Raw genomic sequence first — 17,314 nt, 5'->3', positions numbered from 1 at the left:
TTTACATACAGTAGTGGCAACTGGAGCCCAGTGGTTACCAAGAAACTGAGACATGTCAATAAGACTCCAGGGTCACTATTTGTATGGCCAGGTTTGAACACACGAGTCTGATTTGTCTGAAAGGGGTCTCATCTCTAGTGCCACTAGTGAGTTGCCCTTTCCAAGGAGAAAGGGAGGGGTGGGATGAGGAGAAAATTCAAAGATAGCCTGGAAGAGAAAGCAAGCAGAGGATGAGGGGTACGTAACCCTCATTAAGAAAACTTGCACTGCCTCAGCCCTATTATCGTATTTGGTTTTTTTAAAACTATAATCAAATGCATTTTTTGCCTGCTCACAGATTTTTTTGGCTTTCTGTTACCATATGAGTGGCTGTACAGGGAATTCTTTTGAAAGTTATAGAGAACAGACTATTTTGGGCTGTCTCTACTGAGCCAGTGGGTGTGTGCCTTGCGGGGACATAGCTCCAGTCTGGACCTGGAGCCAGGTGAACTCTTGGGAGTACTGGCTCTGGCAGGTGAAGATTCAGAAATTACCAGCAATGACCACTCAGCACTCCTAACCTGCTCCTCCTGGGGCCTGACTCCAAGGGCAGGGGCCAGCTGACCTTCTGGTGGGTCCTTCCTGTGGCTTCATTTGCTGTATCATCCAGGGAAAGAAGAAATGCACGGGTTGGGGTATAGAAATGCATGGTCTGCCCTGGAAGAACGGAAGGAGAGGGGGTTTTGAGAATGTCTTAGGGGCGTTGTTAACTCCACAGGAAGAGTATGTGCTTTAAAGTTCCTACCAGCTCAGTGTGTTCACGGGCCTCCTTCAGAACGTGCTAAGCAACGTGGCTGGTGTCTTATCTGCTGCAAGCCTCCGGCTGTGATCAGGTTTTTGGAATTCACGTTGAATCCAGGGGCTTAGTCTTAATCTTGCCGAGGACGGTTTTCCCCCCGAGGCTGATATTTTTGTTTCCTTCCCCTCCTTCCCTTTCTCTCTCTTTCCTTCCCGCCCTCGCTGCTCTCTTCCTCTTCCCAGAATCCCGAGCTGCTGTTGGCCGAGTGTACCCACGGGGAGATGATTCCTCATGAAGAGCCTGGATCCCCTACAGAAATCAAATGTGACTTTCCGTTTATCAGACTAAAATCAGAGCCAGCCAGACAGTGAAACAGTCACCGTGGAGGGGGCGCGGCGAAAAATGAAATCCAACCAAGAGCGGAGCAACGAATGCCTGCCTCCCAAGAAGCGCGAGATCCCCGCCACCAGCCGGCCCTCCGAGGACAAGGCCACCACCGCGCTGCCCAGCGACAACCACCGGGCGGAGGGCGTGGCATGGCTCCCCAGCAACTCTGGTGGCCGAGGCCATGGGGGCGGGAGGCACGGGCCCACGGGGACCTCTGTGGAGCTTGGTTTACAACAGGGAATAGGTTTACACAAAGCATTGTCCACCGGGCTGGACTACTCCCCGCCCAGCGCTCCCAGGTCGGTCCCCGCCGCCACCACGCTGCCCACGGCCTACCCTCCCCCGCAGTCAGGGACTCCCGTGTCTCCCGTGCAGTACGCCCACCTGCCGCACACCTTCCAGTTCATCGGGTCCTCCCAGTACAGCGGGCCCTACGCCGGCTTCATCCCTTCGCAGCTGATCTCCCCATCGGCCAACCCTGTCACCAGTGCGGTGGCCTCCGCCGCGGGGGCCACCACTCCATCCCAGCGCTCCCAGCTGGAGGCCTATTCCACGCTGCTGGCCAACATGGGCAGTCTGAGCCAGGCGCCAGGACACAAGGTTGAGCCGCCGCAGCCGCAGCACCTCGGCAGGGCTCCGGGGCTCGTCACCCCCGGGTCCCCGCCACCCACCCAGCAGAACCAGTACGTCCACATTTCCAGCTCTCCGCAGAGCAGCGGGCGCGCGGCCTCGCCCTCGGCCATCCCGGTCCACCTCCACCCGCACCAGACGATGATCCCGCACACGCTCACGCTGGGGCCCTCCTCGCAGGTGGTGGTGCAGTACACCGACTCCGGGGGCCACTTCGCTCCTCGGGAGCCCACCAAGAAAGCCGAGGGCAGCCGGCTGCAGCAGGCCATGCAGGCCAAGGAGGTCCTGAACGGGGAGATGGAGAAGAGCCGGCGCTACGGGCCTCCGTCCTCGGCAGACCTGGGCCTGGGCAAGGCGGGCGGCAAGGCGGTGCCCCACCCGTACGAGTCCAGGCACGTGGTGGTCCACCCCGGCGCCGGGGACTACGGCGGCCGGGATCCCTCGGGGGTGCGGGCCTCTGTGATGGTCCTGCCCAACAGCAGCACGCCCGCCGCCGACCTGGAGGTGCAGCAGGCCACGCACCGGGAGGCCTCCCCGTCCACCCTCAACGACAAAAGCGGCCTGCACTTAGGGAAGCCGGGCCACCGGTCCTACGCGCTGTCACCCCACACGGTCATCCAGACCACGCACAGTGCTTCAGAGCCTCTCCCCGTTGGACTGCCAGCCACCGCCTTCTACGCAGGGACCCAGCCCCCTGTCATCGGCTACCTGAGCGGCCAGCAGCAAGCAATCACCTACGCCGGCAGCCTGCCCCAGCACCTGGTGATCCCCGGCACCCAGCCCCTGCTCATCCCGGTGGGCAGCACTGACATGGAGGCGTCGGGGGCAGCCTCTGCCATAGTCACGTCGTCGCCCCAGTTCGCTGCAGTGCCTCACACGTTCGTCACCACCGCCCTGGCCAAGAATGAGAACTTCAACCCCGAGGCGCTGGCCACTCAGGCCGCCTACCCAGCCATGGTGCAGGCCCAGATCCACCTGCCCGTGGTGCAGTCGGTGGCGTCCCCCGCCGCGGCGCCCCCCACGCTGCCGCCCTACTTCATGAAAGGCTCCATCATCCAGTTGGCCAACGGAGAGCTCAAGAAGGTGGAGGACTTAAAAACGGAAGACTTCATCCAGAGCGCGGAGATAAGCAACGACCTCAAGATCGACTCGAGCACAGTGGAGCGGATCGAGGACAGCCACAGCCCAGGCGTCGCAGTGATACAGTTCGCCGTCGGGGAGCACCGAGCACAGGTAGGGGTCGCCAGGGTTCCACGGGTAGAGGGACCCCTGCCACACTGCCACCGCCGTCCTGCAAGCCAAATTGCTTCTACACCGCAGGATTAAGGGATCCCCTTAGTACCTAGACTTGGCCTCTCCCTCCTATGCTTAGAAAATTAGGCCCTAAGTCCCCACTGAGGGCTCGTGTTTGTACCAAATTAACCTTCACGCTTCTAGAACGGGACTAGTTCTAGAGGACTATTTCTCTAGGAATTAGCTAGTCCTTGGAGAAATGGATCCTCTCAGGCCAGCAAGACACTAAGGTGTCAAAGTCGTATACTGTCCTTGGGACAATTAAGAAAGTTACCACTCCATGTCAGTCTGTAGGTACGTGAGACGCTGCCATTGAGGGAAACTGGGTAAAAGCATATGGAATCTCTGTATTAGTTTCAGAACTTCATGTGAATCTACAGTTATCCCAAAATCAAAAAGTTAATTTTAAAAGATTTGATAGATATAAATATGCATTTTAAAATTAAAAAGAAGGAAAATTTACCACTCCAGTTATTTTCTGTGGTTGGAATGAGGAACCCTGATTGAGAAAAACTGAAGGGCTTTGGGTGCTTGTAATGATCATCTGATGAGCAAGGACAAGCTGCTAATTGCGGGTGAGGAGCTTGGAGGCCAGAGTCACTTCTTACCATGCCAACATCCATGTTTTAAAATATAGATTTTACTATTATTTAGGTATGGCAAAACTGACAGATACTGTTTTATGCAGAGATGTCGCTGTAGGTTTACAATCTTTGGTAAAGCCCAAGAAAGAGTTCTCAAAAGTTCTGATTAAAAAAAAAAAAAAAAAAAGTCAAATGTCAAGATTGTTTTAAAATGTTACAATTATTCAGAACTCACTGCCTGTCTGTAGTTGCTGCTCAAAATTTTGCAAAATTAATGCTTATATGATTAAAACAAACAAACAAAAAAACTACTTTGCATGTAAGGTCAGAGGCCTGTTTGCTTTCCCATAACCTGATCACTGAGTCTCTGCCGACAGCCTAGGTACAAATCAGCGATAGGTTTGTCAGGGACATTCCCAGTCTGTTGGGCAGCCCCTGCGTGCTGTGCTACCTGCTGCATAGGGATTCTGGAAAGCTAGGCAAGTGGACTGTGGTCTGCTAAAGAGGAGGCTTGGTTTCATGCCTTAGAAAAAGAAGTACAAGGCCCGGGGGCTGCCAGTGGTGTGTCATCTTATCCAGCAGCCTATCAGATTGGCTGACATCATCACAGCTAAAATACTCCACCAGCTGTGTTTGCCATGAGGCGCAGGTTCAGCATCAGAGGGAGAGACCGGGGAAGGAGAGAAGGCGAGGGAGAGGGAGCTGATGTCCCACTTCCTGGAGGTTCCCAGGGCTACAGGCTGCTTCCACTCATCAGTGTCTCCCTGAGGGGTTTCCTGCCTAGCCTGAGGGATGTCCAAGTCGTCTTGGCATGGCTAACTCGCCCACAGGGAAGCATAGGGTGCACATGGCTGAACTTGAGTAGCAGAATCATGAATGTGGGAAAGCTGTGGAAGAAGACACTGTTTTCTACAGGACAGATGACTTTGTGAGCCAAGCCACGAGCATTAATAGAAAGCCCAAAGGGTGCCTGGCTCTGAAAACCATGCTCCTTCCCAGAGTGCACTAGGGCGTGGCCCAGCAGGCAGAGAGCCGGGAGCAGGGCTTGGGCTTTGTGTGGGCCTGCTGCTTCAACTCTCCCAGCTGCAGCTACTCTCACCTCTGCAAGAGGAAAGTGATTCCTTACCAAGATCATCTCTCGGGGCCAGGACTGGGGACACACTCCTATAATCCCAGCAAGCCAGGAACTGATTTAGGAGGGTCACAAGTGTGAGGCCAGCTTCAGCACCTTAGACCTTCCCTCAAAGAGCAGCAGAGGACTGGGGATGGATGAGCTCATTGATAGAGAGCCTGGGTTCAGCCCCCAGTGGCACAGAATCATCTCTTGGGCCTCTTTGGTTTCCTAATCTTTTGCTTCTCTCCCTTCCAGAATAGACTTGGTAATATTTATTGGCAACTGTGAACCAAAATTTAAAGGGCATTCAGGGAAGCTTACTGACCTCGGGCACGTTGTTACACAGACACGGTAGAAGTTATAAGCCATCCTGTGTAAAGCTGGCGTGGGGGGTATTTTGGCTATTGCTTTTTTTTTTTTTTTTGGTACTAGGGATTGAACCCAAGGGTGCTTAACCACTGAGCCACATCCACAGCCCTTTCTATATTTTATTTTTAGAGACAGGATGTCGCTGAGTTGCTTAGGACCTCTCCAAGTTGCTGAGGCTGGGTTTGAACTCACAATCCTCCTGCCTCAGCCTCCTGAGCTGCTGGGATTACAGGTGTGCATCACCGTACCCAGCTTAGCTCTTACTTTTAAGGAACTGAATTCCTAATTACTGTTGTGGGAAGAGATCTCTAGTGTCGTCTCTGGCTGATGCTCTAACAAGGCAGCGTAAGAGAACAATGTTTTCACATCCTTGTCGCTGGTCCCTGTGGCTTTGCCGTACCTAGCACAGCATTGCTATGCACAGGCAAAGCATCTTTCTGTCCCCTATCCCTCCCTCCTGGTGCTGTGGAAGAAGTAAAGGAGCTGCAGGTGTTGTTTGCTGTCACTGTGTGCACCCAGCAACCTTCATCGGCTCCGGGACAGGCAGCACATGTCACCACAGGTGGGACAGATTTGCTATGCCTGCCGTGCCTTGGTTCTGCAGGAGAGCCCCAAGGGACAACAGATTGCTTCCCTTGGGTCTCACACCCAAATATAACCTGCTCAGTATTCTCCAAACGTGAGGACATGTCTGTGGCAAGTCCCAGATGGGACTCCCAGGCAGTGGCATCAATGAGGGGCACTACACCATGTCCTTGGGTAGGAAGCAGGTTAGCTGCTGGGGAAATGCAGGACTTGGAGCCAGAATGAGCTGAACTTGAATCTGTCCTCCACTGGGACCTAGGGCAGCATTAGTTTCCCTTACCTGCTTCGACTGGGGTGCTATTGGACCTGAGTAGAGAGAGTTTTGCTGGTGAGAGGTAAATAAAAGATCTCATGCTCTGAAAGAGTTCACAGGAGAGTCTCTCAAAGCCTAGTAAGAGGTCTGAACTTTGCCAGCAAACACAATAAGCTACTTTTACCCTGCCTGAATCCTTGTGGTGCTTCCCATGCATGGCCAAGGTGCCCTGGAATCCCCATTTCTGCCGAGCCTGCTAAAGGACTGCCTGCTGTCCTACGTGAGCATATGGGATGTGCTTTCCTGAGCATGATTTGGACATAAGGGATGGATCGGTAAGAGCAGCTGTGCAGATATAGGAGCTCTAGAGTTCCTCTTTCACAGAGATTGTTAGCTATGGGCCCAGAGGGGGAGCCCCTGCCCAGGATGGCCCCAGCTGGTGAGCAAAGTGTGATCTGATGAAGACCCTGCCCACTCTGCCTCACGCTCGCTGGGTTCAGCTTTTCTGAAGAGTACCCAGGATTTGCTCCGCAGAGTCGTAGTAAAATTGATTTGTAAAAGGCTCCGGCTGACACTTCTCTTTGGCCGCTGATTTCCAAAACTCCTAGCTCCATATGTCATTAGAGCTGTCTCGCGCTTCCTGGATCCTGCCGAGGTGACTGCTTCCTTGCCTCCTTGGTGACTGCTTAATATTCAGTGCCATTTTCTTGCCCCGACCATCCTGGTGTGGGCGTGTGTGCCTGCTCCTGCAGCGTGTTATAATGATGTGCTTACCACACGTCTACCGGTGGCTTTGCTTTCATGCCACTATTTTTTAGTTTGACTGCTGGGGACTGTGAGTCATCAGTGGCAGCGTTATGCATTGAATGGATTAGCTGTAGCCTAAAAATAGCCAAGGCACTCATGCAAGCAGCAAGTAAGCCCAGAGAGTCAGTCCTTAGCAGCCAAGGCAACTTACTTGCCAACATTTACCATGCCAGGCTTGGCAGAAGTAAATCCTAATGTATCAAAAAATAGATATTTGGTCACTGCCCTGAATGCAAAGCCTTTTGCTTGGCCTGTGCCCCAATTCTTGGTCATAAAAGGTCATAAAAGTCCTATCTCTTCTAATACTGTAAAAAGAAACTGTATCAAACACACACACACACACACACACACACACACACACACACACACAGCCAGGCACCTAGTCCCAGCTACTCCAGAGGCTGAGGCCGGATATTCCCTTGAGCCCCAGGGGTTTGAGATCAGCCTGGGCAATCAGTGTAGCAGGATCCCATCTCGGAAAAAGAAATAAACAAAAAGAAGAAGAAAACAAACGCTCTCCTTTAATCTTTGTGTGACGTAAGTGCCCCCAGATGGGTGATCTTTTATGTATTATTGAAGCAGGTGTCCACAGACCATTGCTGTTTATAGCTTTCAAAAAAAATTGATAGACTTTATTGTTTTAAATTGTTTTAGGCATATGAAACCTTGAACAGAAAATAGAGTTCCCTCAGATGCCGTTTCTCCTCGTATTAAGATCCTGCATTGGTAGAATACGTTTGTTACAATTGATGAACCAGCATTGATACATTATTATTAACTGAATGCCAGGGTTTCCACTAGGGTTTGAGCTGATGTGCATTCTGTGATTTTGTAGCCCGCCTAATAGCATCATTCAGAGTAGTTTCACATTTTAAGACCCCAAGAGAGTCATGCATGCGGGGAGGAATGTGCGATCCATGTGGTGCCTGGGGCTGCCGTGCCAGAGCTACCATGGTTGCTGGTGGACACTGTCCTTCCTGGCCTGCCCTGAATTGAGCTTCTTAATGGCATCTTCCCACTGGAAAGTTCTGCGAGCCATGCAACAGTGTGTGAGAAGAACCCAGTTTGCAATTTGGAACTTGCATTCAGAGGCATCACTGTGCTAGGGTTGCGGGTTTCCTGAGCAACCCTGAAATGCCGTACTGCAGGCTGAATCAGGCTTAGCGCTAACATGATGGAATGTTCTAAATAGAATACTCACAGATATTTTTACATGGAACGCAAGAGTTTTGACTATTTTATTAACGATTTTTAAACATTGAAGTAAATGGTCTCTTGCTTTCCTAGTCATCACTGAGAGGGTTTTCTGTTTTCCCTCATGTTGAGAACAGAGTTGTGCAAACTGTTCAAGAAAAAAATAAAAATAAAAACAGCACTTTGACTTCTCTTTACAGGTAGAACAGGATCCAGAATGTCACTTGTAGACGAAGTTAAGAATTTCTAATCTAGTAATTTCACAAAAAGCGAGACATATTCATTAAAACTCAGCATCTAAGAGATTTTATTGTTCCCAGCTACAGGCAGAGTGTGTATGTTTGGGATGGTGTCATGCAAAAAAAAAAAAAAAAAAAAAAACAAAAAAAAAAAAAAAGTTTTTTTAAAGCAGATGCCCTTCTCAGTTGCGAAAACAGAGATTCTTGCTAAGGAAGAAGAGACTCATCTAAACAACAGACGTTTTGTTTTCTTTTATCCTGTTTTTGGTGAAATGTACATATGTGTATATAGACAGAGCACCAATCTAAGTGAAATATACACCCAAACAGCATAAATATGTGCATACACATATCGTGCTTAGATGCAGTAATTGACTAAGTAGTTAAAGGAATTTTATTGAGCTTTCACATAGAAGAAGTAAAAACAATCTTAAAAGCCGGCCATTAGCCAGGCTAGGAAGGAGGTATCAACTCCATCGTTATCAGCCCAGAAGTGAGGCTGTGTTGCCTCTGTCTGGAGGTGGTGGTTTTAGTGGGGCAGATGAGGGGCGGGAGGGGGACAGATTTCTCATCAGAGCCATGTTAAGGGGTCCCAGCAGGGTCAGGAGGGTGGGAAGTGGCGGAGCTAGACGGCAGGAGATTTGGCCTGGGAAATGGGAGAGGTAATAGCTACAAGGCCCCAGAGATGAAAGGCGGAGGGTTTCAAGCTAACGGAGGGCAAAATCCATACACATTCACATTTCACCCTATGGATGAAGAGTTTGTCTGTATTTATGGAATGAAAAGATGGTCTGTGCGGCTGCCGGAGTCCCCTAAAGTGCTCTGCTTGTCCATGGTCCCGCGCCCATGAATTTGTTCTCCTTGGCGTTTAATCAGAGGCCATCCTGGAAAATGTTTGCAACCCTGATGAGATCATAGAATGAATTAATGATTATCAGCTGAAGGGGTTAGAGTGGACAGGAAGTAACTGAAGTTTGATTTTGTGAAATCATGAGGAGAGCAGCGTCCAGTAGAAGAGCACTAAGCCAGGCAGCTGTGGCTCAGCCTGGACAGCTGCCAGTCAGGGATGAGCCAGGCCCTGTGGGAGGGCAGGGCCCCTTTCCCTAGGGAGGGCCTTAAACCTGGGTGTTGGCTGGTTTAAAAAAAAAAAGGCAAAGTCTCTCAGTTGTCTCAATATTGACCTCTGCTGGTCAATTGTGCCATTGCAGTGTTTTTCCATATGCAAAGCATTCATTCTACTAGTATCATGGCCTCCGGATAGAACAGTGAGTCTAGGAGAAGAGAGAAACAGACATGTAAGTACGAAAATAATGCATCAAAAGTTCTGTTGGAAAAATAAAGTAACATAAAAAATATAAGGACATTAAAGCAGCATAAAAGATATAAGGAAACTAGGGAAGATGCAAGGTCGTTCCCTGATGTGGGCGGCCAGGGAAGAAGCTCTCTCTAGGGAAAAGGGGAGGCAACAATGCAGGAGGAAAAAGGATCCCTGGTGGATGGAACGGCAGGAGCACAGACTTGGAGGTGCAGCTGTCTTGGGAGTCAAAGGACCAGCAAGAAGACCAGTATGACTACAACAGGGGAGAACAGTCTTGTTCTGGAAGCTTTTTGCCAAGTAAGATGCAGGTCTGAGCCAGGACAGAGGTGGTAGGTGGTGAGAAATAGTGTATTTGGAAGAGAAAACTGATAGGATTTGGTTTATGATTTGGATACATAAGGTAAAAAAGAGTAGAAGATACTGAACAACTTGAAAAATGGAAGCGACATCAGCAGAGATGGGGAAGAACCTGCAGGGGCAAACTGGGAGGTCTGCTTCCATCAGGGCAAGGTAGACTTCCAAGCAGACATCGCAGGATGATAGCCAGCACTGTACCCAAGTACACCCTTGTGAAGTTGCTTGGTGTTTTTGTAGTAGAAATTGAACCCAGAACCTCACATGTGCTAGGCAAATGCTCTACCACTGAGCTACACCCCCAGCCCTATGAAATTACTTGTTTTGCATGTATAGTTCTGTCTCCTCGTGGAAGGTGAGAAACTATGTCCTAAATAGTAATAGGATTTCTCAATTAACTGTTAACGATCGGTTAAGCTTTAAGAATGCTTATGTCTATATGACACACCTGATTACAAAATCAGATTGGGTGTACTTCTTTGAGATATGCCACCAGATTTTTAAAACTTTCACCAAAGATAGGGGTAAAACTTTTTACAGTTCACAAACATTCAGACAAAAAATGTCACATTATCTAGTACAGACTAGGTAGGAAAAAAACAGTGTTTTCCTGAACCATCTAATCAACTGCCTACAGTAATGGAGTTACTGGAATCATCTCTTGCTCTAACTTGGCTTGCACACACTCAGCTGAGCTCATCTGCTGGTAACCTCTGACATCTTTCCCAGGTTGGCACAGGAGACAAAGCCAGAATTTAGGCAAAAGGGACCAGAGATGAGCTCAAAGTGATGAAGGTTAAAATAAATTCCATTAATATCAACTCCTTTTAGAATTCATTTAAAATGTTGCTCCCTGTCCCCACCCACTATTTTTCTTTTATGAATTTTTCAGTAGACCATGCTAGCTGTGGGACACACTGCAGAGTTTAATTTTAAGGCCTATCTTTGGAATTTTAAGATAAGGGAATAATGAAAGACTTCTAAAATGCCCCCAAATATGGATATCTTTCATGGTAAATGTACACATTGATATCATAACTTTTAAACTGGTCAGTTACAGAGCCTGTCTTAAAGGCATTTCTTCTTAGTCTGTAGATACTTCGGTAACAAGTGAACCATCTCACATAGATTTAACTGTGTGTCTTCAGTCGGGGTTGTTGTTAGAAATAAAGGATCAGCTGTCCTGAGAGGCATCTGTGGTGTGTGTACACAACATGGAACTGCCCATCAGTAGGTGTCGGGCTCTCTGCCAGCAACGAGGCAGTGTGCTCAAGGACCAGGACTCAACTGTGAGAGGTGCAAGGTCCAACAAGGCATCGTATTTGGAAATAGGCCATCTGGTATCAAAACATCACATCGCCTCCAACTGGTGTTAGATAGGAATGAGCAAACTGTGAGTCTGGTAGATTCTTATGAAATATTGACATCTGAGAACTTTGTTTTGGAAATGCAGCTAAATAATCCCCACTTGAAATAGGATTTTGTTCCTTCTGCACATCCTGAGTTAGTGGCTCTAAGAGGTTTGGGAGAGGGTCTTCAGAGGGTCCTTTCCAGTTTGGTCTTCCCACTTAGAATTCAGTGGACATCCCCAGCTGATACTATAACTAGTAACTGCATTTCACATTTGCATATGCAAATGCAGGATGAGCATCTCTCATCTGAAATTTGAAACTTTTTGAGCACTGATAGGATACTGTTATGGTTTGGATGTGAAGTGTCCCCCAAAAGCTCATGTGTAAGACAACGCAAGAAGGTTTAGAGGAGAAATGATTGGGTTCTAGCATTAACCTAATCAGTGAATTAATCCTTGATGGGAATAACTGAGTGTTACCTGGAGGCTGGTGGGGTGTGGCTGGAGGAAGTGGTTCATTGGGGGCTTAGCTATGGGATATGTATTTGAATATGGCCAGTGAAGTCTCTTTCTCTGCTTCCTAATCACCATTTGAGCTTCTTCCCTCTGCCACACTCTTCCGCCATGATGTTCTGCCTCACCCTGAGGAATGGAGCCAGCCTTCTATGGACTAAGACCTCTGAAACTGTGAGCCCTCAAATAAACTTTTCCTCCTCTACAGTTGTGCTGGTTGGGTCTTTTAGTCATAGCAGCAAAAAAGCTGACTGGAAACAGATGCTCAAAAAAGTTTTCAATTTTGGAGGTTTTCAAATTTGTGAATTAGGGCTGCTCAACTTGTAAAGTTTATGCACATGTTCCAAAATTTTAAAAACTCCAGACATTTTAGATGAGAGCTACTCAACCAGTATGTATACATATGCAATATGAATATTTTTTTTTATGAATATGGTTTTGAAACTGAACATCAGCCTTGTCAGACACACACATAGGGTGACTGGAACTGTGGCTATGAGACACTACATCACGATTTTAGATGCCATGAAACAAGGCTGTGAGCTTACACCATTGAATCCTGCTTCTTTCAAGTCAGATGCACTGCTCTTGGGGGTAGTGGGAATGTTAAGTCATCTCTTTGATGTGCTGAAATGTCTTCATTCACAGGGTAGAGAAGTCAGGAGGCATAGGAAAAAGAAGACTGGTTTGGGGGCCAAAGACTGGGAATAAATCCCATTCCATCAACTAATAGCTATGACATTAGGCAAGTGATTTAATCTCTGAGACTATTTATAAAATTGGAATCATGGTACTTGTCTCACTAATAAATTATGAGCATTAAACAAAACACTTTTTAAAAAGAGTTTATCCCTGAGTGTTTGGCAGAGAGTAGGCATTAAAAATAATTTAACTATCTCTACAAGATTAAAATAGCCCAGAATAATGCATTTCCCCCCAAATAATATGTACATGTGTATGGGCTCCTGCTCAAACACACAGTAGAAGGACTTCCATGGAAATTCATCAAGGTTGTCTCTTCTAGAAACACATCTGTGGATCTAATAGTCTGGCATTCAAAGAGTGTATCTAGTGTGTCTAGGAGGATGTAGCTCAGTGGTAGAGCATGTGCTTAGAGTGCACAAGGCTCTGGGTTCCATCCCAGAACCACATATATGAAAAAAAAAAAAAAAAAAAGATGGTGTATGTATCTAGAACTACCTTAATCAGAGTTATCAAGGAAGATGAAGAAGATTAAGTTCTACTCTTACAATGTACAGTCCATATGCATTACATGGAAATTTACTACTTTTAGGAGTTTTATTTTTGTATTTTAATTGTTTCTGTGTGTATGCGTGTGTGTAAAATTCAATAGGAAGATTATATTCAAGGGCTGGGGATATAGCTCAGTTGGTAGAGTGTTTACCTCATGTGCGCAAGGCCCTGGGTTCAATCCCCAGCACCGCAAAAAAAAAAAAAAAAAAAGTTTGTATTTCATTCACACATCTACCATTTTCATTGTTCTTCATTCTTCCCCAAATCTACAAACTTCTGTCCAGATTCAAGATTTTTTCCTACCTAAAGAATACTCTTTAGTATTTTCTATAGTATAGGCTTGTTGGTAATAAATTCTCTTAGTTTGTCAAAAAAAAAAAAAGTATGTATTTTGCTTTCATTCTTGAAGAATTTATTTGCTCCTTATAGAATTCCTGATTGGCAGTTTTTATTTAGTATTTTAAAGATATTTTGTGTTGTCTTCTGGCTAACATTTTTTGTTGATACATATACTCTGAGTTTAATTGTTGCTTATTCGGAGGTAATGTTTATTTTGTTCTGGAGGCTTGGGAGATGTCCCATCTTTGGTTTAACAACAGCCTACCTAGGTGAGGATTTCTTTTTATTTTTCTTGATTTGGGATCAATCCTTGAATCCATGACCTATTGTCTCTCATTGTCTTGTGGAAATTCTTAATCATTATCTCAGGTATTACATCTGTCTCATTCTTTCTTTTACCTGCTCTTAGGATTCAAGTTATTATTAGATCTTCTCGAATATCTCTTCTCCTCCATATTGGCCATCTTTGTGTCTCTGTGTTTTAGTCTCTATAATTTCTTCTAAAGCTCTTACTGGAATCCAGTTCACTAATCTTCTCTTCAGCCGTGTCTATTCAGTTGAAAATGCATTGCATTCTTAAGGGGGATGTATTTTTTGAATTCTAGAATTTTCATGGATCTTTTAAAATTAGATTCTAGTTCTCCATCATCATCCTCAAGCTCATATTTAATCTTCTTAAATATTGTAAGCATAATCATTTTTAAAGTCTATATCTGATGACTCTATTTCAGAAACTCCTATGGTTCCGTTTCGATTATCGACTGTCCGTACTAGTTTTCATATCTGATCTCTTCACGCCTCCCCTCTTTACAAAATTTGCAAAATGATTTTCAGAAATAATTCAAGACCTTGATCTAATTTTAGGAACTGAAATGGTTCAGATCTGAGGTTCAGGACTTGAAAGGCCTGTTTGCTTCTGGTTCATCCTTACTTGTGAGGTACAATGCTCTGTGGCCACAGCCCAAAATAGTGGGGTTCACCCAAGAGCCCTCTCCCTTGATGTAACCTGAATGCCTTTCCCTGCTGCTTTTGAGATTATCAGAAGCCCACTTGGTTTCACAACCACTCTGCCTTGCAATGTTCAAAAGAGGCCCCCAAACAAACAGGTTTTGGGCCATCACCATTTCTTGATCTGACTCAGTAATTATTTACTCTCATTTTCTGCCCAGTGCTGTATGAAGAAAAAAAAAAAATGGCATTTTGCCTGGTTGTGTGTGTGTGTGTGCATTTTTTTTTCAAACCTTGTAGTTGTCGTTAGCAGGAAGGTTGATCCAAACCATCTAGTCTTCTACATCTATAAGGACCATTAAAATTTTGCTTTTTAAGAGGTTTCATTTTATCTTTTTCTTTTAAAGTAAAGTTAAAGAAATAAAACATCCAGGAGAATTAAATTGTTAAAAATCTCAAGTGCCTCTCAGCCTAATGTGGTGACAATAGTGAGACTCTGGCCAGTTCACTGTCCCCTGAACTCCATCTGAACTTTGTTCACATACCCCTACTTTGGGGATCTCTCTTCCTCACTGCCACATCTCGACCCTCATTATTTTGTAAACGTCAGCCCAGCGTATTCTCATGCAGTGAAACTTCCTTTCTCGCCACTCCTCTGCCTTCCAGTGACTCTACACTCCACAGGCTCCATCGCCCTGCCTACCACGTTGATCGGCAGTTATTGATCACATGTTTCTTTGGCCCACTTGGTTGCCATCTCCTTTGGGACTGGAACTGTCTTCACGTGGTCTCCTTCGCATGGCGCCTGACACCGTGGCATGGAGAAGCAGTGGCAGTTGATGGGATACTGCGCTTCACATGCTTTTGCTATTTGCTTTTCAACACAGACTGGTCTGGGTGCCTAGGGCTTGACCTTATGGATAGACCATGCCCTTGAGTGTCCTCCCAAACCTTTTCAAACTGTCCAACCTTCAGGTCCTGGGAAACCCTTCCCTAGTCATTTCAAGTCCTTACTGGTGATTCTGAAATTTCTAGAGTACACACTTATTTACCCAGTAAATATTTGTTAGGTCCCAGCCACGTGCAAAATGCCCTTCTTTCTATGGGCTGGGGTATAGCGATGAACACGAGGGCCTTCTTCACAGAGCTTGCAGTCACTTGGATCCATATTCAGCCCTGTTGCACATGTTGGTGTTTTGTCCAGTGAGCTAATAAAGTGCCAGACCCTATAACTTGGGCTCCTGAGTTACCCACAAGCCCAGCTCACCTCTGAGCACACAGTGGATGTGTCCTGTTGCTCAGGGTTGGGGGCCTGTTTGAACAGAGCCAATAGTAAAATATTTCAAATGCTGAATGGACTTTTTACACTGGACAGTTTTCTCACTGGCTTCTGCCCAGCATCTATACATGGTAAGTACGGTTAAAAGGAAAGTTAGGCTCATTTGTAGTGTATTGCTGGGAAGGGGATGTTTTATAAGTTGTCTTGTTTACTTCCCAATCGTTTTCATCGGTTTCCTTCCTTTCCCCCCTCTCTGTCTCCACTGTCTCTGCAGGTCAGCGTTGAAGTTTTGGTAGAGTACCCTTTTTTTGTGTTTGGACAGGGCTGGTCATCCTGCTGCCCAGAGAGAACCAGCCAGCTCTTTGATTTGCCGTGTTCCAAACTCTCTGTTGGGGATGTCTGCATCTCGCTGACCCTCAAGAACCTGAAGAACGGCTCTGTTAAAAAGGGCCAGCCCGTGGATCCTGCCAGCGTCCTGCTGAAGCACTCAAAGACGGACAGCCTGGCGGGCAGCAGACACAGGTATGCCGAGCAGGAAAACGGAATCAATCAGGGAAGTGTCCAGATGCTCTCTGAGAACGGCGAACTGAAGTTTCCAGAAAAAATAGGATTGCCTGCAGCGCCCTTCCTCACCAAAATGGAACCCAGCAAGCCCACGGCCACGAGGAAGAGGAGGTGGTCAGCGCCGGAGACCCGCAAACTGGAGAAGCCAGAAGAGGAACCACCTTTGACTCTTCCCAAGCCCTCGCTAATCCCTCAGGAGGTTAAGATCTGCATCGAGGGCCGGTCTAACCTGGGCAAGTAGAGGCCCAGCGGGGGAAGGAAACGTGTCTCTCCCTAACCATTCGTATCCAGATTACTGTACTGTAGGCTAAGAACACAGTATTTACATGTTATCCTCTTACTTTAGGTTTCTGTTCTAACCTTGTCATTAGAGTTACAGCAGGTGTGTCGCGGGAGACTGGTGCATTTGCTTTGTCCGAGAGTGTCTGCCGGGGAGCAGGCGGGTGGAGGGGCATCAGAGCAGCGACAATCCAGGCTCCAGGCCTCCTGGGTGGACATGAATGTGGCTTCACCAGTGCCTGCCTTCTCCAGCAGCACCGAGGCATCCGGTGGGCACTGGCTCCCTCTCGTTTCAAGAGAAGGTTCCACGGGAAGGGAGCTGCCGGGGTGCAGGGTGTGTGCCTGTGGGGTGCACGGGTGCAGTGGTGGCGAGTGAGCATCTCTTTTTCTCTGCCTCCCTCTGCTTCTCGCTCTCAGCATGGGATTGGGGGTGCAGAGCAGTGTCCTCCTGGGGTTCCCATGTGCAAACTCACCATCAGGAACCCAGCTTCAGGGTATCAGAGGGAGACATCAGATGGCAGATGGAAAGCCAACAGTTTCAAAGAACATTTTTCTCTCCAACATATTTTACAATAAAAGCAACTTTTAATCATATAGGTATCTATTTCCCCCTATGGGGCCTGACTGCACTGATATATATATATATATATATATATATATATATATATATATATATATATATATACATATATATATATTTTGTTTTTAAAAGAGCAACTGCCACACGTGGGATTTCATTTCTGCTTTACAAGTGCAGTGATGTCACCAGGGTGTCACAGTGGGCAGGGAGACCTCTGCTCATGTCACTCCATCGGGGTGGGCGGGAGCTGGTTTCTGTGCAGTGTTAGGACAACCAATCAGGTTATTGCATTGACTTAGCTC

At 47.1% G+C, this 17,314-nt stretch overlaps 1 protein-coding gene across 5 annotated transcripts in view; it reads left to right on the top strand.

Moving 5' to 3' along the window:
• The window catches only part of Atxn1 (ataxin 1), a 377,602-nt gene extending 360,545 nt beyond the window's left edge, over window positions 1-17,057 (top strand). For all 5 annotated transcript variants that reach the window (XM_047557706.1, XM_047557703.1, XM_047557702.1 and 2 more), the window contains 2 exons: window positions 1,021-3,028; window positions 15,864-17,057. In XM_047557706.1, coding sequence (XP_047413662.1) covers window positions 1,181-3,028; window positions 15,864-16,394 — 2,379 coding nt within the window. In that variant the 5' untranslated portion in view covers window positions 1,021-1,180 and the 3' untranslated portion in view covers window positions 16,395-17,057. The remainder of the gene's footprint in view (window positions 1-1,020; window positions 3,029-15,863) is intronic.
• The last annotated feature ends 257 nt before the right edge of the window (window positions 17,058-17,314 follow it).

This window comes from Sciurus carolinensis, chromosome 7 (genome assembly GCF_902686445.1).
Source record: "Sciurus carolinensis chromosome 7, mSciCar1.2, whole genome shotgun sequence".
NCBI lineage: Eukaryota > Metazoa > Chordata > Mammalia > Rodentia > Sciuridae > Sciurus > Sciurus carolinensis.
Note: the sequence above shows the minus strand (reverse complement) of the source record. Positions and strands in the feature narration are given on the sequence as shown.